The 23,269-nt window shown below is 27.5% G+C and overlaps 1 protein-coding gene and 1 long non-coding RNA gene across 2 annotated transcripts in view; both read left to right on the top strand.

The window, feature by feature from the left end:
* The window catches only part of LOC100199141 (E3 ubiquitin-protein ligase HECTD3), a 33,952-nt gene extending 19,001 nt beyond the window's left edge, over positions 1 to 14,951 (top strand). Inside the window, exons 17-21 of the mRNA XM_065817761.1 lie at positions 1,310 to 1,439; positions 7,265 to 7,345; positions 7,427 to 7,505; positions 9,197 to 9,268; positions 14,697 to 14,951. Of these exons, the coding sequence (XP_065673833.1) occupies positions 1,310 to 1,439; positions 7,265 to 7,345; positions 7,427 to 7,505; positions 9,197 to 9,268; positions 14,697 to 14,781 (447 nt within the window). The 3' untranslated portion in view covers positions 14,782 to 14,951. The remainder of the gene's footprint in view (positions 1 to 1,309; positions 1,440 to 7,264; positions 7,346 to 7,426; positions 7,506 to 9,196; positions 9,269 to 14,696) is intronic.
* A 3,267-nt stretch (positions 14,952 to 18,218) lies between these two features.
* On the top strand, positions 18,219 to 21,652 carry LOC136090795 (uncharacterized). The gene is made up of 3 exons (XR_010643726.1): positions 18,219 to 18,426; positions 18,689 to 20,825; positions 21,453 to 21,652. It is a non-coding gene; the product is annotated as an uncharacterized LOC136090795 (long non-coding RNA).
* The last annotated feature ends 1,617 nt before the right edge of the window (positions 21,653 to 23,269 follow it).

The raw sequence follows: 23,269 nt of genomic DNA, 5'->3' as shown, positions 1-23,269 counted from the left end.
GCAATATAACATTAAATAAATTAATACTACTATTATTATGTCCAACCTGTTTTTTATACTTATATAATTATTATAAATAAAAGCAAAAATTTAAAATTTTCTGCTAATTAGTTTATCATCTCACGCCTATTTAATTAATAATCCAGTATTAGAATTTAATTTTCAGTAACTGTTTAAAGATACTAATATTAATTTTTCAATTTTAATCACACTACTATTATTTTGTTCATAACTTTATATTAGTTTTGTATGATATTTTGTTTTTTAATTTTAAATAATACACAAATTTAGTTCAAGTTAAATGTAGGTTTGAAGGAAGCATACAAGCAGTTTTCTTTGGTGCTGTGTGACCACTTTTCTACAAATGTTTCTTATTAAAATTAATGCAGTTTTTTCATGGTTGAAAAATAGTTTTTAAATCTAAATGTAAATTTTAGTCAAGGTTTAAAAATTTTCAAATGGTAATACTTAACACGTGACAATGTTTTAAATATGCAGTTCACAGTTTTTATTGATAATAGAATTGAAATACTCAAAATGATCATCTATTTGAATAAAAAATACAACAATGCTTTTAATCAAACATTATAATCCCATAATTTTTGTAAATATTAATGTTCATTATGATTCAAGAATGAATTGAGATTTAAAAATTGGTATCAAGTTCAGACAACATTTAAAGTCTGCCTTTTTTTATTAACAAATAAAATAAACTTGTTCACACAGAAACATAGTTTTTTGATTTTTAACTTATTACCAAGGTTGAAAGGTTAAATTTTATATCATTCTACGGACTTTGGCATGGTATCACATGATACCATGGTTACATGATACCATGGTTATTTGCACACAATTTAAGTTGCAGCATTAGCAGCATACAGTAATATTCACCAAAGAAGGCTTAGTAATGTATTGCTTTAATAGAATTAAAGCTGATATTCTTTAATAAGACTGTAAATGATTACATAATAAACTAAAAAGTTAAACTAAAAATCTTTTTAAAAAAAGGAGCAATTGTTGTAAAAGAATGGAACTTATGGCAAGTCATAAAAGAAAAAATTTGGTTGGTAAAAAAATGTTTCTATTCTAAATAAAGTTTCTTAATATTGTGTATCAGAAAGAAAAAAAACTTCTGATGCACAATAAAGAAGATTGGGATAGTAGGATGATCATTGATGGCAAGATGATCAGGGATGGCAGGATAATCAGGGAAGGCAGACTAAATGTATATTATAGTTATAGTAATCTATACTAATACTTTGTTAAAGAATGATTTTTTTTATTTTTTTTTCTTCATTATCAACCATAGGTGATTGCAATGAGAAATGGATTGGAAAAAGTAGTTCCAAAAGCTGTATTAGCATTAATGACTTGGCAAGAGCTTGAAAAAAGAATTTGTGGTGATCCTATTATAACAGTTGAAGCCTTGAAAAAATCAGGTATATTAATAGATTCATAAACAAAATAGTTTTTATAATTTCAGTAATTAGCGATACAACTATAATTTATTACAGTTATAATTGTGAAAAATTTAATCTAAATACAACTAAATTATAATTATAACTATTACAATTTTTAATTGCAATAATTATTGATACAAAGTCTATTAAAAATGAAAATAAAATACAGGAAGTATTACAATAGCAATTGCAAAGTTATGTTGCATAAATTTTATTTTGCATATATGTGTGTTATACTTTTCAACACTAACATAACTCTTGACAGGTTTGACTTGCATCTGTCAAGTTTTTTTTTTTTTTTCTGTTTTGACTTGTAAAGTGGATAATACAGAGACTGATTTTTATCCAAAATTTGTTTATTATTAAGCTAGAAAAAGTGTGTTGCAAAAATAGATTTAATTGCAACTCTAAACATTATGTTTGTTTACTAGGGTGCCCAGCTTCTCCCCAAAAATTTGGTTTTGGACAGTTGTTCAATTTTTGGTTCTGGGTTTTGGCCTAAAAACAATTGATGTGGTTTTATTCTTAATTTTTTCTTTGATATGAGTTAGCACAAGCAACATGATACTGTGAAAACTTTTTGTGATTTTTACAAATGTTTACTTTATCTTTGTTTTGTAATCTTGTTAAACTAATTTTTCTTTTTTTCAGATTACTATTGATTAATGTGTTAATATGTAATGCATTAATATGTAATGCAAATATACCAAAATGAAAACTAGACATATTGATAGATATATACAAATAATATTAGGGACCACTCCTGGTATTGACAACAAGGAAATCAAAGGACACAAACTGCCAATGCAGAAGCAAGTGATTCTTTGCCTGCTTGCTAACCTAAAGGATTTAGTCTTTAATGATGCATTATCTTTTACAATTGATAATGTTCTGAAGCATTATTTGATGAAAAATATTCCTGCAATAAGTGGAAGAAACAATGTTGGCAATAAATAATCAAATTAAATATACAAATAAAAAAAAAAGCACACAATGAATTGATAAAGTTTATAAAATATAATGAGAATCAAAGACATTTGGATAACCCAGGAATCAGGAAATGTATGTCAAAAATGCAACCATAACATTTATAAGAAATCAGTTCTCCGAGATATGGAAACTTAAAAATGACATAACACTACGATGGAAAGAATATCCATTGATACAGAATTGCGTTCATGCAAAGCATGATATCTGACCGGAAAGATTCTTATTCAGAAATTGACAAGGTCAATGCAAAAGTTTTTGAGAAAAGACAAAAAAGAACCTGACAAAGCTTTTCCCAAAAGAGACTATTCGTTAATTTTCAAAGAAGCTGTTGGGTTTAAGCAGTTTTAGTGAGAAATCTGTTTGGTGGACTGAACCCTGTGAGGTATCTATTTGGTGGACTAAACCCAGCTCAATTGAACTAAACATCTTGGTGTACCACCCTTTCAGGTTTAACTACAAAAGCAGTTCTGAAACATGGTGATGTTGCCTCTGTTGCAACAAAAAATCTACTCATAGATTGGAAATGCAACAAAACCATCATAAGCATGGTCTTTAACAACATCTTCCAATACTGGTTGGGCTTTAATAAAACAATTGTTTATTACATTTTGTGATATATTAATAATTTATAAAATTCAAATCAAAGTATCATTTTTACACAAACACTAGGATTACAAATAATGGGTAGGTTTTAAGTAGTGAACTAATTGTAAGGCTTTAAAGTATAGGTTTATTAAATAATGAATTCATTAACTCTTTACATCACAGGACAGCACACTGTAGCATGTGTCACACCGTCGCTTGTTGTGGTTTGTATGCTGCAGGCATGTAAGAGAACCATGTTTAGCAACTGTGGGATTCATTAAATATATATAGGCTTCATCCGGCCAAACATTTCAATTTTTTACTGAGTAAGTCTAATGCTGTTTTAACATTGTTGAACAAAAAGATTTCTTTTTTGATTGGCTCAAGTGGCTTGCTAAGAGCAACTAAGAAGGAACAAGAAAGCTTAGCATAATGAATGATTCTGCGAATAGAGTACTTCTAGTGTTAGGTTCCACTCAAGAGCGATTACCAAGAACTTATTGAACTCAAACTGTTATTAGTAACAAAAGGCTCTCAACCTCAGTCATTTAGCATGAAACCTCCTGGAGCTTTGCACAAAGCAAGATGAATGGTAAAACTTTTGTACACAATGAAAATTGTTCTATTGTTTTGACATTTCTGTGTGTTTGCAGTAAGTGTTTCAGTCTCTCAACTAAAGCCAAATCATTGCCCCAGTCAATGATTTGGCTTTAGTTGAGAAACTGAAACAGTTTGCATACTATGATTCTGTAATTTCTGACAAGGGAATAAAAGCTCTTAACAGATATAGTTGGTATTTAAATGAAGAGTTTGTTCCGTTGGCCCATTTCTCACAAATGGTATCTGATGAAGACTACAATTAGAAAGTGCTGGAAGTACTAAGGATTGTGTTGGAGCATCCTTTAAAAAACCTAATCTTAAGCCAATTTTAGAGCAGATGGAGTCACAGAGTGATTTGATTAGCACTGGATCAATGAGGTTTTTCCATATTGTGAATGATCTCTATGAGTTTTTTTAAATATATAAATAAATGACTTTCTTGAAATGAATTGTTTAAATTTTCAAGTAGTTGAAAGGATCCTAAATTCCCAGGAGATATTGTGTTCATATTAAATGTTGAAAAAAAAGTTTGAACCAAGTTTTTTAGATTAAAAATAAATAATAAATGCATACCGAGAAAAACTAATTTTGTCATTTTAGTCAAAGCTCACCTTCTCCATTTTACTCAAAAAATTGGAGTCTTTAAATTATACGTCACAATCTACAGACTTCGGTAGTTTCTTTCAAGCGCGTTTAATTCATAAAAGTTTTAGTATTTGACGTCACGGTAGACTTTCTAAACTCTAGAAAAATTTTTATTTATTTTTATTCATAAATTTTTCATTATTTGTTTAGTTATTTATTTTCTGATTTTAACATTTAAAAAGATATTTAAAACCTCAAATATTTTGTGCTTGTTTGTTGCTATAAATTGTTATTGTGCTATATTTAATGTTAATAAATGATGAAGTATTTGTTATCTCAATCAAGATTCTGATAAAAAATTGCTCTATATTAATTACCCGTTTAGAATTAGTAAACCATTTTTATTTGGTTAGACAATATTTCGTATGAATTTGCTTTGCATAAAGTTTGGGAAGTCAAACGAAAAAACTTTGCTTAAATAATCATGTCGAAATATATTTAAAACAGATGATTTTAATGACGGGGATGTTAAAGTCTTTTTATAACAAAAGTAGGTAAAAAATAAATAACTAAATAAAAAGTTTAACATTAAACATCTTTTTTTTATTATATTGCAACTGTAAATATTGAAATATTAACTTGAACTCAATTTACTTATTATTTAGAACAACTAAATAATAAAAAGCCCCTAAAATTATGCAATATTGTGGTATTTTATTCTAAGATCAAAAAAAGCCCTGGGAACATATTTGTTCTCATAGCATGGAAAATATATTAGAGAAAAAACAAAGTTTTCTTGTCTGACATTCTGAACTACTTGAATTTTGCGCGAAAAAGTCAGACGTCGCATTGTCTATTGTTCAGTAAATTTTTCATCAGGTGTTTCACAAAACTTATCTTATTTAGCCATGTGAGAATATATCTAATTAAATTTATTTTGAAAAACATGTATTTCGTAAATTTGTTTTGCTGTATATTAAAAAAATACTACAACGTACTTTTTAAATAAAAGTAGAAAAGCGCAACTTTGTTTAATTACATTTTTCATTTGTCAAAAGTCTACCATGGCGTCAAGTACTAAAACTTTTATAAATTAAATGCGCTTGAAAGGAATTACTGAAGTCTGTAGATTGTGACGTTTAATTTAAAGCCTCCTATTTTTTTAGTAAAATGGAGAAGATGAGCTTCGACTAAAACAAGAAGATTGGTTTTTCTCGGTATGCATTCATTATTTATTTTTAATCAAAAAAAGTTGGTTCAAACCTTTTTTTTCAACATTATCTTTAATATGAACACAACATGTGTTGGGATTTTGGGATTTCTTTAACGAAGCTTTTGAAAGAGGATTTAAGCTATGCAATGATTTCCTAAGGTGTCACTAAGGTAAAAGAAAAGTTTCAAGATGTTCTCAAAGTAGTTAAAAGTTTATGAGAAAAAGTTTCCCATCAGCGCAAACTTTCATCACATTTTCAAGAGAAGTTAAGGTTCCTAGCACTAGATAATAATTGATGATTAGTTCATAAATGAGTCTACAATTTTATAGTAATTAATGAACATTGGAGAAATGATTATTAAAGGAATTATTGCACTTTTTAACCTTGAAGTTATGTTTTTGGCTAAAAAGATGTAAATTCAATAATTTATGTATTTACATAATATTTAACTTAATTTTGCAAAATCAATTTTTTGAAAATTTTAAAAGCACATAAATTTCCAGTGTTTATATGATGCAACTCCGTTGCAAAATTTTGAACAGCAATTTTGCAGGAAATTGGGGCAGCCTAATGTTTACAATTAAACTTTACAATAAACTTTCACAATTACACAGCTCAGTTTTATAAACTGCATTTTGAAAAATTTATTTGGAGTTTTGAATCAACTTGTATTTTGATCTATAGTTATTTACGTTTTCACAACTTGATTTTCACCACACAAAAATGCAACTTACAAATAGGCAGAGTTTGTATTACATTACACTATATTATATAATATATATATATATATATATATATATATATATTTCTCCTAAAGGCTGAGAGACATTGTGTTAAAGACCATGCTTATGGTGTTTTTATCGCATTTTCAATCTATGAGTAAATTTTTTGTTGCAACAGAGACAGCGTTACCATGTTTCAGCATTATCATATTTCATATATATTTGTCACTTAGCTATGGGGAGGAAAGTGCATATATAAACATATTTCTCCCCAAGGTTCAGGGACAATACTGTCAAGGTTTTACTACTCAACAAGATTTTTTGTACTCCCCAAAGATCAGGTACACTACTGTCAACACTCGTTCATATAATTTTTTTATTCACCTTTTTCTTAACCGTATAAATTTTAAACACGAGCTCTGACAGTCTTTAGATTAGTGTGACCTAGATTATCTCAGAGGAGTTTAAAATTAGAGTTGAGGAGTTGGATTTTGAGGGACTTGTTGCAATACAGCTGTCTTTACACACTAACATATTTTGGGATAATGTCAGCATTGTTAGCAGATTTATAGCTTCAAACGATATTGGTAACCACCTACATGAAACTCACCATTGAGTCTCTTAGCATCATTCAGTATAATTTGTTGAAATTCTTAATAATAATGTTTGTTGAAACACTTTTTAACAATTATTTTCCTATTTTGTGGATCTATGAAAAAACTGATTTAATTAAACCAAAACTTTATTACTCACAAAACGGAAGGCATCAGAGCCTTTGTCAAAATTCTTCACAATTGTAGTATGATAAGTTTGTCACACTTCTTTTGTTTACAACTATAATATGTTCACAACACAATATGGTTGTATTATCAATATTTGTGAACAAAAAATGTAAGTTATATTATAGCATATCAAAATGTTTCGAATATATAATAGAGTATCAAAATGTTAAGAAAACATTAGAAGGTATAAAAATTTAAAGAGTATTATATTTTTTAATAGCATATCAAAGTGCAATGAAATACAACATAAGTATTTCATTGCTTTTTGCATGCTTTATTATGTTTTACATTTATTTTCTTTATAATGTTTTATATTTTAAATTTAGTCCACTACCAAGATTTTGAAGACGAGTCAAATGATCCATCTATTAAAATATTTTGGCAAGCTATTGAAAATTTCACTAATGGTAAGCAGACATTATTTCAGTTTAATTTTATAAAAGCTTTCTCAAGGTTTCAGTTTTTCTTATTTTTGAATGATAATGTAGAGGATCGTAGTCGCTTCCTGAGGTTTGTCACTGGCAGGCGACGCTTACCAACACCTCTTATTATTTCAGGAAGCAAAATGTAAGTTTTTGAAACTTATTATAATCAAAAACATAAATGTTAATAAAAATAGAAAATTTTAAAAATAAATGTTTAATCATAAAATAAAATCAAACAATAGGATTCAATCATTTTTAATTTAATTTTTGAACAGTTACACAAATTTTTGCAGAGATTTAACCCATTTATATCATTCAGTTGACATTTGTCATCATCCAGCTACATCATTAAGTCATAGTTTGTCACCATTTATTTACATCATTCAGTTAACATTTGCTACTACCTAGTTATATTATTTAGTCTAAGTTTATCACCATCCAGCAACATCTTCCACTTGAAGTTTGAGAAGATATATTATTATTATATTTTTTATACATTAATCAATTAAGTTAATAAATTAAAATATCAGATTGTAAATAATTAACAAAAAATCAATTAAAAGTCTGCAAAAGGTTTTAAAATTTAATTGCGAAAGATAAATTGTGAATAGTTTATATTTTAAGACAGCTCAATTAATACAAAAAGAATCTGCTAAAAATCTACAATTAAGAAATTTATAATCTAAATCTTAGATTTATATAATAAATAGATATAATAAGTAATAAGCTTTTTACAATTTTTTTATCTTTTAAATTATTTTAACTAGTAGCTTACTTTGCTTTATTAGGAAAGCGTCTTCAAGATGTAAAAACATCTTATATAAATAATAATGCAAATAGACAACAGAAGTACTCTAGATACAGAAATGCATTTAATAATGTCACTTTAATAATTAATCATAGTTATTTGTAATGTAAATTGTAATTTTAATAATGAATAAATTATAGATGTTTTTAAAAAAGACATTAACACCTGTGGTATGAGGTTTCTTAAAGTAATAACAAAAACAATAATATTAATAATAATGAGTAATGAAGCATTGTGTGAAGTTGTATAATATATTACTGATATTATCTGTTTTACACAATTTTAAAACATCTTATTCAACTATTACATTTGTGAATATAAAAAAACATGGTTTTGTTTATAAGTATACTTGTATATTTGAAGTTGTGGCAAATATAAGTGGCTTACAAATTGTTTTCCAGTGAAGTCATTTTATTTTAATGAATGATTTTATCACAATTAAATATTGATGTATCTTTTATTGTTTGGATACAGTTCAAATTAATCAAAATAAAAATAAAACCTGAAATAACCTTTAGACCAAACATATTTCTAAAATTTCATTTTTTTTTTAATATTTTAATTTTTTTTCAAGAAATGTATTTAATTGAGGCTTTAGTTTTTTTCTCACACATTACACTCGTATCTATTTTTGATAATACTTTAACTCTGTAAAGAAGATATTAGTTCAGGGGAGGGAATGAGAAACTGAGAGCCTTTTTTTGAAAAAAAAAAGGACGTTATAAAATTAAGTTTATTTTTTGCATTTTATGGTGTACAGCTTATTTTTTTGTATCTTACATTTCTTTCTCATTTTGTTAAAAAAGTTTTTGATTTTAAACTTTATGTTTTCTTTACCCATAAAAATATTTTATTAAAGGGTAGGCAGTAATAAGGTTTAGCGAGATTTTTATAGAGGGATGATAAAGAGGTTTAATGGGTGGTGTCTTTACTGTCATTTATAGGATAAATATAAGCATTAAACAGTTATGGTGATCTCATTATACATAATTATTTGAGTTTTTCCTAATAATTTTTTTTTTTAGGAATGCTGCTTTAAATTCTCTTCCTGAATCAGCAACTTGTTCCCATACACTGTTTTTGCCGAACTATTCTAGGTATGATACTATACTTTCAAATCCCTTTAAAATTATAATAATTTTTTTTAATGTTTAACAATATTGTTAATCACCTTCCTAAGGCAGAGAGGGCCACTACAGTCAGCTACTTTATTGTGTTTACAAGCCTCTCTCAACTCTTTAACTCAGAAACACAAACCTTGGCAAACAAGGCCGATTTGTAGAGAAACAATCATGGTACTACCAGAGGGGTGGTGGGGATGAAACTCGGAACTTCTCGCTTATGAAGAGAACCATAACCGCAATTTGATTTTAAAATTATTATTAATGTTGACTACAGTTATTAAAGTCATGACTTTTAAGCTCTTTAACCTTTTTAATTTTTTTTTTTTTTTATAAAATTTGAACTATACTTTTTGATTATATTTAAAACATACTTTTAAAAATTCTTATTTTTCTAACTTTAGAATTTGGAAAAGCTAACATTTTAGGATATTTTATTTTTCCGAGCTTCTATTACATTAATTATTTTAAAACATTTGTATTTGACATCATGTCTGCATGTTAGATATCTTGAACATTTAAAAAGATTCTTGGTTATGTTCTATCACTCATTTAAATTTACGTGTTTTAATGTTTAGTGTCATTTTTCTATGTTTTCACAACAAAAAAAAACAATATTTTCCAGACATTTTCTTATTCACATATAACTCATACAAAGCAAATTTTGAATAAGGCATTTTGTTTAATCAGGAATATTTTGGAATATATTATAGTTGTTTTAAAAATCTTAATAAAATCTTGTTTGGTGTCAAAGTCATATTTTTGTAAAACTGTAATATGTAGTTTTACTTTGGAATTAACATTCCAAAGTGTTTTATAGTTTAATTAACATTCCAAAGTGGAAAGAATTATTATAGACATGGCTTTCACAAAAATTTCAGTTTCATTTTTAGTATTTGTGCTATATTTACATGAGATTGCATAGACTACCTTTGTTTTTTGCAAATAAAAACTATGAATATTGATTTGGTTATTTATTCTTTACTTTCAGAGATGATTTGAATAATATAAAATTGTACAATTCTTAAGTTGAAATAACTGAATAAATATAGCATAAAGCTTTTTGCATTCAAATCCAGTTTTGGTATTTTCAAGCAATTTTTTTAGAAAGGGCAAAAATTATATTGAATTCTCTTCCAATTTAAAAATATAAAACATTTTTACATTCTCTTAAGCATATTATAATAATATATGGGGACTGGGATAGTAATTTGATTAAATTAAGGGTTAAATAATGTTTTCATAATGCACAATGGTTTTCATAATTACAATCGCTTTCCCAGTTCACATAAATAGAAAAGGTAAATTGGTGTGTAATTCTCTACATTTTTTTTCAAAAAATGTAGAGAATTTCACACCAATTTAGTGTTATGGACAAAAACTATTAATATTCTTAAAGAAAAATTTCATAAAAGCATCCCAAAAAAATTTTTTTTTTTATTAATGCACAATGACCTTAACTCTTTAACTTCAGTTGAAAAAATAAGTCCCACATGATTTCACTGTGTTTCCAACTTTAAAAAACTATTAAGAAAGCTCAACCATTAGCAAACATATTTTTTAAAGTAATTTTCATTATATGTTGAGAGAATAAATATCATTTAAATGCAAAGCATTATTTTATTATTTAGAATACAAAAAAAAATTAATAAAATATCCATCAGCATGAGTGGAAAGTTTCTATTTTTGACCTTATTTAACATTGCATCAATCAATAGTTTTTGGCACATTTTCATTTCTCTTGAGTTCAAAGCTATCAAAGAGTTGTTTTGATTAAGGATAGTTATTAAATGATAAAATGTACTCTGTTGATAAAATATCTTCAAAATCAAGTGCAAAATATAAAGATCTTTTATTTTATCAAGAAGATCTTGTGGAGGGAAGTATAAATAAATAAACTGAGAGCATGGAACAATGAGAACTGGTAATGACATTAGATCTAATTATATTAATTTTTTTTTCCCTAACTTTGTTTTTTTTCCAAAATCGTGCTTATAGATTACACACCAGGGACAAAATTATGTCGATACAAATAAGCCTATTTGAAAAAAAAAATTTATCTTCACTGTTAGTGTGAAAACCTTACTTTTAAGTCAAATTCACAAACCTTACTTTTAAGTCACATTTACTCAACCAATTTAACAACGTCATTGCAAAAAAGGGTTTATGGTTGTTGTAATTTTAACAGTGCAGGGATTTGGATGTGACTGATTAGCTGAACAGCACTGACATACTTTAACTAAGCCACAAGGCTGAAAAAATCTTTTGCTTTTGCAAAAGGTTTTTCTAATGTGATTGACCAGTCTTAGCTGATCCTTGGTTTGTTCAGATTATATTTAATAAACTATTTCACAATAAAGGCAACAGCACAAATGATTTGATCTTATCAGAGTTATAAGAATAAGTTTGGAAAAATCAAAAGCATCAGGGAGATAATTATTTGTTTTCTCCCCTTTTTTCAATCTTAAATATTTTTGTAAGTATTATTTTTAGTAGTCATTTTTTAATAATGTTATTTGTAGAATAAAAAGGTCTACCTTGTTTAAGCACCTTTGTAAACTCTGTTTACCAACACCAGTCTGTTAATAATGATTACACTCTTGGTATTGCTTGTCGTATTGTGGTAAGATACTACTGAATGAATATCAATTCTATCTTATGTAGTATTTTGTATTTATGTGTGGAAGGCAGGGGCTGTATGTCATCTGTAAACATTGGTTTTGGTGCAGCAGAAAACTTGTAGTTGCCAATACTATCCTCTAAGACTAGCTCTGGTCGTTTCCGTACCATAACAAGAAATCGTAAAAATAATGTTCATTCTTCTTTTAGTTGAACAAGCTTCTTCTCAACACTAATAGTAATATTTTTTCCTTGTGTTTTAAATGTTAATAGCGCACACTTTTTAAATGGTGAATCAATTTATTCTGATCCAATTAAACGCTCTTTAATGAAACACTGGTAGAGATAGTTGTCAATTATTGCATGTTGTAACAACTTTTTTGAAATCTTTATAAGTAATATTGTTTTAGAAATAATGTTCATAACTGATTCCTTTCCTTGAAAACTGATATCAAACATTTTAAATGCATCCAGTAATTTTTGAACATTTGTAGGTAATCTGTTACAAGTTAATCCAGTTAGTTGATAATGGCAAGATCGATTTTGAGAACTAATATTATTCTTATTACAGAAATCTTCAGACAATGTATTGGTGACATTTAGTATTGGTGCAGTTAGACAAAAGCTTTGCAAACCAGAAGGGTTTTGAGTCAAGCCTTTTGCACCACCAGTTACTTTGTTTTCATCACTTTGTTTTCTTGCCCCAATGCGTGATCAGAACCAATGCTTGTGAATGGTATTTCACTTTTACTGAAATTTTCACTATTACTGCAAAGTTCTCTTTTAGATTATTCTAAGATTGTAAATCATTGGACTCAAGGTCAATCATTATTGCCAAATACAATGGAGTAAGTCAAGCGTACTTTATCTGGTTGAATGCAAAGAAATATTTTACCATACTGTAAAGTGAAGCAAGATGTAAAGACCAGTATTTTTCATGAGATGAATGAACAAAGAGTAGCAAAGCTTCATACATGACCATGTAGTTACGCAGGAATAGTAGCTAATGTGATAGACTTTTATCGAATTCATCAAAAATAATAAAAACCTCGCAATCTTTGATACCTAAAACACAATTTTCAGTAATTACTTTCAAATTGCACTTGGTATCAGTTATTGCAGCAACAAGTTTATCTTTTCCGATCCGAATTTCATTTATGAGTTGTGGATGTTGTTGTAATGGGATTTTTAAATAAAGTTTGTTAAAAGAAAGATAAATATTCATGTACGCTTCCATGCATCGCTTCATGTGCTTTCCGTCAGCAATTTGACGTAATGTTTTATGGCTACCTCTTTAAGGACTGTATCAAATCCACTACCTTCTATAGAATGGCCGACTATTTTTAAAAAGGCAAATACAACATGGAGTTCACCAAGTCTGAAGATGTAATTACGATTGATTAATTGCAAATCTGACTAATGTTGTGCCATTATTATTGGTAAGGATTCTCATGATAAAATTAAAATGTCTAGATTTACAAAATAGAAAAGTTGCAACAAGACTGTACTGACCTTTTTCTTAGTATCATCTTTCTGACAAATAATGCATCTCGAAAATTTATTTTGTGATCTCTTTTGTTTACAGTTCGTAACATCCTCCATATTTTTTGTATTATTTATATAGTTCCAAAATATCAAGATGATGATGCTTTTCTTGCTTCATTAAATAACCTTGCTTCATTAAAAAACAAAAAAAAAATTTATTATTCGTAATGAAAAAACATGCCAATGAACCAACTTAAATTCCCATAGAAAGAACTTTCATTCGTTGTTCATAATAGATAATTGCTTTTAATAGAAAATTCAACTCTTTTAACAAAATGCATGATTAATATATAAAAAAGCTGGAATGAAGGAACCATTTTTTTAGTCTTTTTATAGGAGTCTGTAAATTCTGGGTCTGTGTTTTATACATTATTAAAAGTGGTATATCTTGGGAAGGAAACGTTTTCAGCATACGGTTTTTGCATATTTTTTGTTCCGCTTGACAAGGTCATTTATATAACATATATTTTTTAAATTTACGCTAATTTTTTTTGTTGGCTAATAAGTTTGACGTCATGGGTCCAGGCCCCAAATGTAAAAATTTTTGGCACCCTTTTTTTTCCTTCTTTTTTTCAGGTTAAGTTTTAACCTGAAGAATAAGGTAAAAGCAAAAAGTTGCTTCTAACACGCATGTGTTCACGAAAGTCTTTATCTTAACATAGCAGGGCTAACTAAAACTTTAAATTACATCCGGTAATCTTTAGAACTATTTTTTACTTTTTTTGATAGTTTTAATAATTTAGAATCTTTATTTTGGTAACAGAGTAAGCAAAGGTTTATCGAATTTTATTGAAAATAGTAAAATGACTTCTTTTGCACGTAGTTAAATAATCTCTAAAAACTGTGAATGTTATGCCCGTATCAAAACCGAAAAACCCAGCAACAAATATTTTCTGACCTTATTGATAATCCATATCAATGTGCACGTGTTATTGATTATAATGTAAAAGATTTATCAAGTTAAACTAGCGTTTATTTGTGATTATAATTAACACTCAGAGTTTGTATCTTATTTATATTTGACGTTATTTGTTTTTTGTTTTTTTGTTTGCTTGTTTTTTTTATCTTACTTAAAGAGTACAGGTATTATTAAAAGTTTCTTTTATCAAAGAAAAGTATTATAATAACAAAGTTTTATGTTATAGAGTTTGAAAAGATGGTTAAATAGGCTTTTATAATAAAAAATGATAAGAACTGATATAAAGCATATGGTAATATGTGATATTGTTTATTCTCGTAGTGTTGCTCACGCAGAAGAGCGCATTCGCTACGCTTCATATAACTGCATTGCCATTGACGCCGACATGAGTCCGTGGGAGGACTAGTTTCCGAAACAGATTCTTGTTTTTCTTCCGTTAATTTTTATTTATGTTATAAATTTTTATTTTAAAAACATGACTAATGTTTAAATAAAATTTATATAGACAATTGTTGTTTTAAAATTATATATGTATAAATACACTTTGAAAGAAAAACAGTTAAATCATTTAATAAACAGTTTTAAATGCAAATTATTTTTTACCCATATATTTTTTACTTATATATTTATTAATGGAATGAGGTCTTCTGAGGTTTGTATTATGAAATTGTGCGATTAGTCAACATTAGAATTTTTTGTTTTTTAACCCATACGGACATTGCGCTTCAAGCTTGAAGCGCTATGTCCGAATACTGACTTTATTATGTTTTTTGATTGTCTTTCTTTATTAATTCGTGTAAATTTTATGATTTAGTTTGCTTTTTTTAAATCAGTTTTTTTTCACTATCAATTAATTATGTTATTTTGATGCCATAATTCGCCTTTATTTGGTTAACTTTTTCAACGTCAATACTTTTTTCTTGTTCGTAATACCAATGCTTATAGGTAACTGTTTCCGTTTATTTATTTTGTCAGTAAAAAAAATACAAGCCGTATTATAAAAAAAGTAAATATGTCACGTGTATATGCGCCATATATGTTTTCTAGTTGGGTACCGGCTCAAAAAAACCATGTACTGTTCTGATCAAAGCTCAAAAGAGTTAATCAATTTTTTTTTAAATAATGGTCACTTAGGTTGTACCTAGCGTTGTGACAATCAAAAGACGTTTGTGCAAACAATGTCATGTTCCACAAAAAAAAATGACCTTTTTAAATACGTATTAGAGACCTTATGGCCTTTTTTGACATTAATAGAAGAATTGGTCAGCGGGAAAGATTAGGAGTGTGTAATATTTAGCGACAAAGCGAAAAAAAAAACTTTTTTTTTTTTTTGAAACACACTAATGCAGATGGTATTGAAGTACAGAAATAATTTTATTAAATGAAAAACTTTCATCCAAATTTTAAGTTTTAATAAAATCGTTTTCTCAAATCATCCGCGAATTTTTTGTTAATGAAACCGTGTTTTTTTTTTTAAGAAAGCGTTTATAAAACATCGCTTAAGATAAAAAAAAAAATATTAAAAATTGAAAATATATTTAGCTCTTTTTCGGGGCGATTTTCATTCAACTTAAATGCGCTACTTTGATATTTTATTTTAATTAAGAATCTGCGAGGGAAAACCTTTGGTTTTGTTTATTCAAAAAGTTTGCCTTACGTAATTTATGGACGATCCCTTATGGTTGATAAAATCAGGTAATACATGGAGGAAAGCGCAGTGCAAAATTTATTTCAATTAAGGTTTGTACCGTGATCTTTAACATGATCACAGCGGATTTTGACATCCTAATTTGTATAAGTCGAGATAATATGAAGACGGAAAGAATTCTGAGGCAAAGTCATACTAGAAGTACAAAATAGAGGTGCTAAACGAAAGAACATAAAAGAATATTCAGAGGATTCGAACAGTGCCGTCCCAAAAAGATCTTAAAGGAGGGGGGGGGGGAAGAGGGGATGACGTATTTGTTTTTTACTAAGTAAGGCCTAGAAAGATCTCTAAAACAGAAAAACAAATAAAAAGGTCCTCGTTAGCTAACATTTGCCGACTGCCAACAACAATTTTGACAAATTCGAAATTGTTGTTGGCAGAGTAAATAGTTCATTATGGAACTGTCAAAATAATTAACTATTTACTCGGCACTTAATTGGATTAGCCGGTTTTGGTGAGAAATTAGTTGGAATTATTAGTATTACATTCAGAAACAGGGTTTTAGTTAATAGAAGAACTTTATATTTTTATCTGGTGTTTAATTGAATTATTTGTGTTTTAAAGATTACATAGTTAAATTAGTAAGATTGTTTTTTAAGAAATATGTGTTAAAGTAAAAATTAAAAAATAATTTTATTTTTATTTTTACTTAAGCACAGATGACTAAAAAAAAATAGCCCTTTCTAATTTATACAAAAATAGCCCTTTCTAATTACAATTGTCACAAAATAAAAAAAGCTTTCCAATATAGAATAACAAACATTAATTAGTAAAAATGTTGTATCCCAAAATGCTGTTCTAGATTTAGCTGACTTGTCTTTTGTGTGATAAAAAAAGATGGCGTATAATAAAATCAGAAATTTAAATCAATTTTAATATCTCTAATTTCTCAAAAAGTGGTTAAACGCCTCGATTTTTTAAATTTTCATTTGTGACGGATTAAAAATAACTTTTTGTTGCTAACTAGAGTCCTTGATCATATAAAGTTTTCACCTTGAACACTAAATGCGTTTAGTTATGATGTTTCAAAACCAATCAACTGCCATTAGCGCTAACACACTTTAACTGTTCTATTGTAAAGACTTTTATAGTCTTACAATCTACCATTTACAAAATTTATAAAAAAGAATGTAAAGAACGGCTACTCTGGGTATACAACAGGGTATCTTTTGACAAAGTATCCCTTTGCGTTATTCCAAGAGAACTTTTTTAAGGGTGTTTCGTCAAGATGATTGCCACAGACCTTTGCAATATTGAACCCATTATCGATATTAAATCCATCCATTACTTATATTCGTTGGCTCTGCCGTCGAATTTGTGACCTGGCCTGAAGTTAACAGGAGCATTAAAGTACTTTGTGTATTTCTTGGTTTTAAAGTAAAAGACTATTGTAAAGCAGGCCCTGAAATTGCCTGACTCCGGTCCTGCCATCACCTAAGAATTTGATCATAGCCACTATTACATAATTTAAAATGTTTTTCGATAAGAAGCTTATGTTTTTATAACATTAGCATATTCTATGCTTAAACTTAAGTTACTTAAGTTACAAACTTAAGTTTTTTATACGTTATAAAAAGAGATATAACCAATATATATCGAAGACCAATGTTTTGCTATAACTTTTTTTATTGCAAAAAGTTGCAAAATATTTATGATGCATGGCTATTTACATACATTTAGCATGAGATTTGCATTATCAAATGTTCGGAGGATATTGGAGGATGGTTTATCTGATACCTAATAGCAAAGGTTAGTAGCAAAAAAATATCGAAGACTGTCTGTTTTCGATGCACAAAAACTAATGATTACACTTACGTTAAATTGTTTTTAAACGTCTGAGCGAAAAAAACATTGTTAATTAAAATAATATATTTTAAAATGAAAGTCAATAAAGTTAATTTAAAACATTAGTAGCGTAAAAAAGTTGATAAACAAAAAATGCAAAATAGCGTTTTGGAACACATGTCAAATTAACGTGCAAATAACCGCATAAAACAACTCTTAAATTATTATTAATTTTTTTCAACTAGATATTTCCTCTAATGAACATGTCTTCACCATTATGACAAATTTTCACCGTGCAATGCCGGCATTGATTTTTAGGTATTTTGGCACACTCTGTCCCACTGTGCGCCGTCCGTGATATTTTGGCTCCTTGTTTGTGTGACAAACTTCTCATGCGTTTTAAAAGTATATTAGTTCTTCATCATTTTTACTCGCTTCAGTTGGTATAAAAATCATATTTTGCTTATTGTTTTAATAAAGAAATAATTACACTTTTATTTAGTACTACAGTTTAATTTTATTCTCCATCTCATTATTTGTGCTGGATAGAGATTTAAGGTAATCTATTATGTTTAAATTTAACAAAAATATGAGCGTGGACCTTTATTAAACTACTATGGCCATTTACAACAATCAATTATCTATGCTATTAAAATATTTCAAGTTTGTAGGATCTTCCCAAGATATCTAGATTTGAACATTTTATGTTTTTGACAGCCATTATTAAAAAAGCTATTAAAATTTTTTATTGCGAATTTTTTTTAGTAACCAAACTGGTGTTAAAGATTTGTTATATTTTTATTTTTATTCAAAATCATAGGCATAACTGCTAACTAAAGAAATGTCTGTACCAAATCATGATGTAGGCCAGCAGTACATTAATGATAATTTTTCAGCAAACCTTCCATTACCTTTTGGAATTCCAGTATTAAAGGGTCATGTTATGTTCTCTTATTATTCAAATGGGTCTAATTTTATTAAAACATTTAAAGCACTGAAGAAAAATATCAACTTCGTATACAAACACAGAGTTAGAAAAGTAATTAACAACTTTAAGAAATTCAAAAACATATCAATTGTTATTAGATTTCAGGACTATAAATCTCTTTGTCGTGAGCCTTTTGAAATTAAATCAGATATCAAACAGTCTAATAATAAAATAAACTATTCTCTTGTTCCTGTAAATGTTGAACCTTCTACCACTAATTGTGCATCATGTGCATCTCTTACATTAAGGTTGCATAAAGCCATCAGTGATAGAGTTTTTATGAACAAAAAAAATACTGAACGTATAAACAGCCTAAAAAGTCTGTTACAAAAACAAAAACATAAAAAAGTTCCAAAAGCTGAAGCGAAAAGAAATACAGATACTCAAGCTTAAAAAACATATGTATGATCCAGAATACCTGTTGAGAAAAATTAAAATGTTAAGAAAATAATGAAATATTTAAAAAATGAAGCAAAACAAGCAAAACATTTTCAAATAGAAATCAACTCTGAGCTTCAAAATGTTAAACAATTGCATCAACAACTTCAAGAAAAAGAAAAATATATAACTGCATTGCAAATAAATAATTCAATTCTTGAAAAAAATTTATGTGAAAAAAAAACTTCTCCCCAATGTTCAAAAATAGATCATAAATCATACACATTCAAATTAAGACTGTTTGTTTATGATGCAATTGTTAATCAAGTGTCAACAAAAAACATTCCAATTATCTTGGAAATCTTTTCTCAAAGATTTGGTTTTAAGTTTGAATCAGTGCCTTGTCGCAGTACAGTTGAGGTTTTTCATGTGGTTTGATTCCAAGATATTGGGGAAATCAGCTGCATATTTCATTTTACTTGGCTGGAGTTTATTTTGCATATCATGAAACTTTTTAAAAGTTTTTAGCCACTGGTACAGTTAAATGTGGTGGCTTACAAACACGTCTACGGGAAGATTTCTCAACTGCCTTATCCGAACTTCAAGTTCTCGGAATTTTGGGTAAACTATTCACTGGTCCTTGGATATAGAAATTTTATACCTCAGTAGAAAATCAAGTTCATCATCTATATGGAGTTAATATAGCTCAAACTGTTATTAATGTTTTTAAAAAATACACTATGGTCCCATTAGATTTGTTAACTTGTGCAAATGACTTTTTTGGAGAATTACCAAATAATAGCATGCTTCTTTCAATAAGAAAAAAACCATTAAATGAAGAAATGTTCTGTAGACAAATGTCTGCATGTCTAACTTGTTGTGTGGATGTTCTTCACAGATAATTTAAAAATTATTTTAAAATGGAAATAACAAAAGATCTTTTGATTGAAACAAGATCTGCTAGAGTGAATAACATTGCAGAGGAGGTGATGGGCATGTTTAATGCTACTAAAAAATGTTCCCCTAATGCTACTTTGTGCTATTTGTCATCTCGAATATGAGCACAAAAAAACAATGTTCTTGCTTTTATTGATTCATGCAATGAAACTGAACAGGAACAAATGATAAATTTTGCAATTTCGTATGGAAGAAAGAAAAGGCAGCAAAATTGTAGTCAATACTTAGAATTGCGAAAATAAATGATAAATAGAGCAAACCAAAACATAAGTAAAAGACAAATTTCAGATAGAAAAAAATTAGAGAAAAAAGTGAAAAATCTAACTTGACAAAATCTAGGTGTAGAATTTCCTAAGCTTGATCCATTGACCAAACAAAATATTCTAGATATTTTAGAAGGTAAAGTAATTGGTCGAAAGATTTTTCACACTTGGAGTAATAATACTTGTCAGGCAACTATTTACAACGGAAAAATTGAAAAAATGAAAACAAAAAATAGCCCTTTGTATGTCATTGCTTACTGGACTAGTAAAGCTGATTATAATCTGGCAGATGATTTTGACATTTTGAAATATGCTTTAGTTGTAGATCTCCTTAGTAAAGATTTGGTATTTGCTAACTAATTGACTGCTAGGTAAAATTATTTTTTAAATAACATTTTTTTTTCTTTTGTTGTTTAATACTTATACTTTATTTAATTTTTGTTAGTCGTTTTTTTTTTGTTTTCCCTTGTAAGATCAAAGTAAGATAAGAGACATAAGTTGTAATAAATAATATCTTATCTTTTCTTTTGAAAAAATTACAAAGATGCAATTAGAGACATTAGTTGTCTGAAATAAGTGAGATAATACCTTTCCTTCTGAAAAAACTACAAGGGATGTAGCTAAAGGATGATTCACATATTATATAATAAAGGATAGGGAGGGGGTTACATGTAATAATATTCCTGTTTATAGGGAGCTAATAATAGATTACCTAATTTGTTAACTATCCCCTATAATAAAAACGTGCCTCAATCTCATTCTAAAAAATTATTAAATTTTTTTAATATCCTTTTTGTCAAAAATTTTAGAACAGATCTCAAATTAGGCTCTAAAAGAGGGTTTAGAAGTTAAGTCAATTAGAAAATGCTCCTTGTTTTATATAAGCTTTTTTTCTATACTCAGACGATCATGGTTTTTAAAATATAATATTTATTTCGTATAGTAGTGTGAACATTCACATCACTCATTGTTTATATAAAAAGTTTTATATTTTTCAGGATAAAAAAACTGATCAAGCTGGCGTTCAACGATTGGAGCATAAAATAAAAATTCAATCCTATTACATTATCTTAGATATAAACATTATTTTAGATATGAGCCTGAATGTTTTAGCATCTTCATATACCTAAAAATGTTTTTTTTTTTTTTTTAACATTTTGTATTACTTTCTTTAATAGACAATCTTCACAAATTTAAATATTGTTATTATTTTTCCACAAAATTAGTCTTATTTTTCTCCACAATTTTTCCCCTCAGCTTTATACTAAATTTAATATTCTTAAAAAACTGACGACAATAAGACAAAGCTGTTTATTAACGGGTAAAATAATTATGAGTAAAATCCTAATCCCTTAAGAGTCTTTTTTATTTTTCTGTTCTAGTCGGCATATCAAGAATTTTCCCTTTGTCCTTAAGGCGAAGCGTGCCGTTGTTCAGGTTACAAAGTTTTTAGTATGACATAAAATTGATCTAAAACGAACTTAATAAATTTAGAATTAAATAAATTGTATGTATATATATATATATATATATACATATATATATATATATATATATATATATATATATATATATACATACATATATATATATATATATATATATATATATATATATATATAAATATACACGCACGCACACACATACATAGACATGGATTTAGCTAAATCAGTTAAACTCCCACTAAACGGCCACCGATTATAGCTTATGTGAACGAAAGTTTATTTATTTAACGTTTAAGAAACGTTAGATAACTTGTTAAAAGAATGAGGGTTTTATGAAAATATTACAATATTCATACAGTAGACAATATTAAAATTTTTTACGCAAACTACGTCGCTGCCAAAGAAATATTATCCGCGTGAAACTTAATCACGAGTGTGAAATATTGGTCTTAATATTTGATAAATAAATATACATAGTTTTCCATTAATGTTAAGTTAAGGCAATAAAAATTTCTACAGCTTGCATATAACTTATAAGAAAATTAATTTTTAAACGGTAATTTTAATGATAAACTTTAAAAAAAAAATGTTTTTAAACGTGCGCGGTAGAAATTAAAACGTCGCATTAGTTTTATTATCAAGTATTACAGAGATGTTTATTATCAAGTATTACAGTGATGGTGTTCATATATTTGCAATTTTAGTTTAATTAAGTAATGCAGTAATGATTTATTTTTTCAAAAAAAAAAATTCGGTTTTGTGAAGATATAAATAAGTTACGGTTATTTTTTGTTGTAAAAAAAAATATGATCACACAATTTAATGTAAAATCGGAACCAAAAATAGGCGGTTTTTAAGACTAGTGTCTTAAAAACCGCCTATTTTTGGTTCCGATTTTACATTAAATTGTGTGATCATATTTTTTTTTACAACAAAAAATAACCGTAACTTATTTATATCTTCACAAAACCGAATTTTTTTTTTAAAACACTAATAACTTTTTAAATTTATATTGATTTTTAAAAATTTCAAAAGAATTATTATGCAATTTTTTCACTCTTTGACATATTATATTTAATTTAAGATTTTAAATATTTTTAATTTTTTGTAACATACCTACAACTAGTATTTAACTCGATAACTATATTTTTAAAATAAGAAATTATTTTGAATTCACAGTTTTTTTAAAAATATCGCAGCCGTCGCAGGAATATTTATTGTTAAACTTAATATTTAAGTGTCGCAGGAATATTTAGTGTTTACTTCATTACACCGATCTTTAAATTATTAGTTATTATTTTGAGATCAGTGCTTAATAACGTAATATTAGACACGATGACTCGTAAAATTATCTTGTGTAACTTAAGAAG

The sequence above is a fragment of the Hydra vulgaris genome, chromosome 14 (assembly GCF_038396675.1).
Source record: "Hydra vulgaris chromosome 14, alternate assembly HydraT2T_AEP".
In the NCBI taxonomy this organism is placed as follows: Eukaryota; Metazoa; Cnidaria; class Hydrozoa; order Anthoathecata; family Hydridae; genus Hydra; species Hydra vulgaris.
The sequence above is the reverse complement of the archived record's forward strand: the minus strand, read 5'-3'. Positions and strand labels throughout refer to the sequence as shown.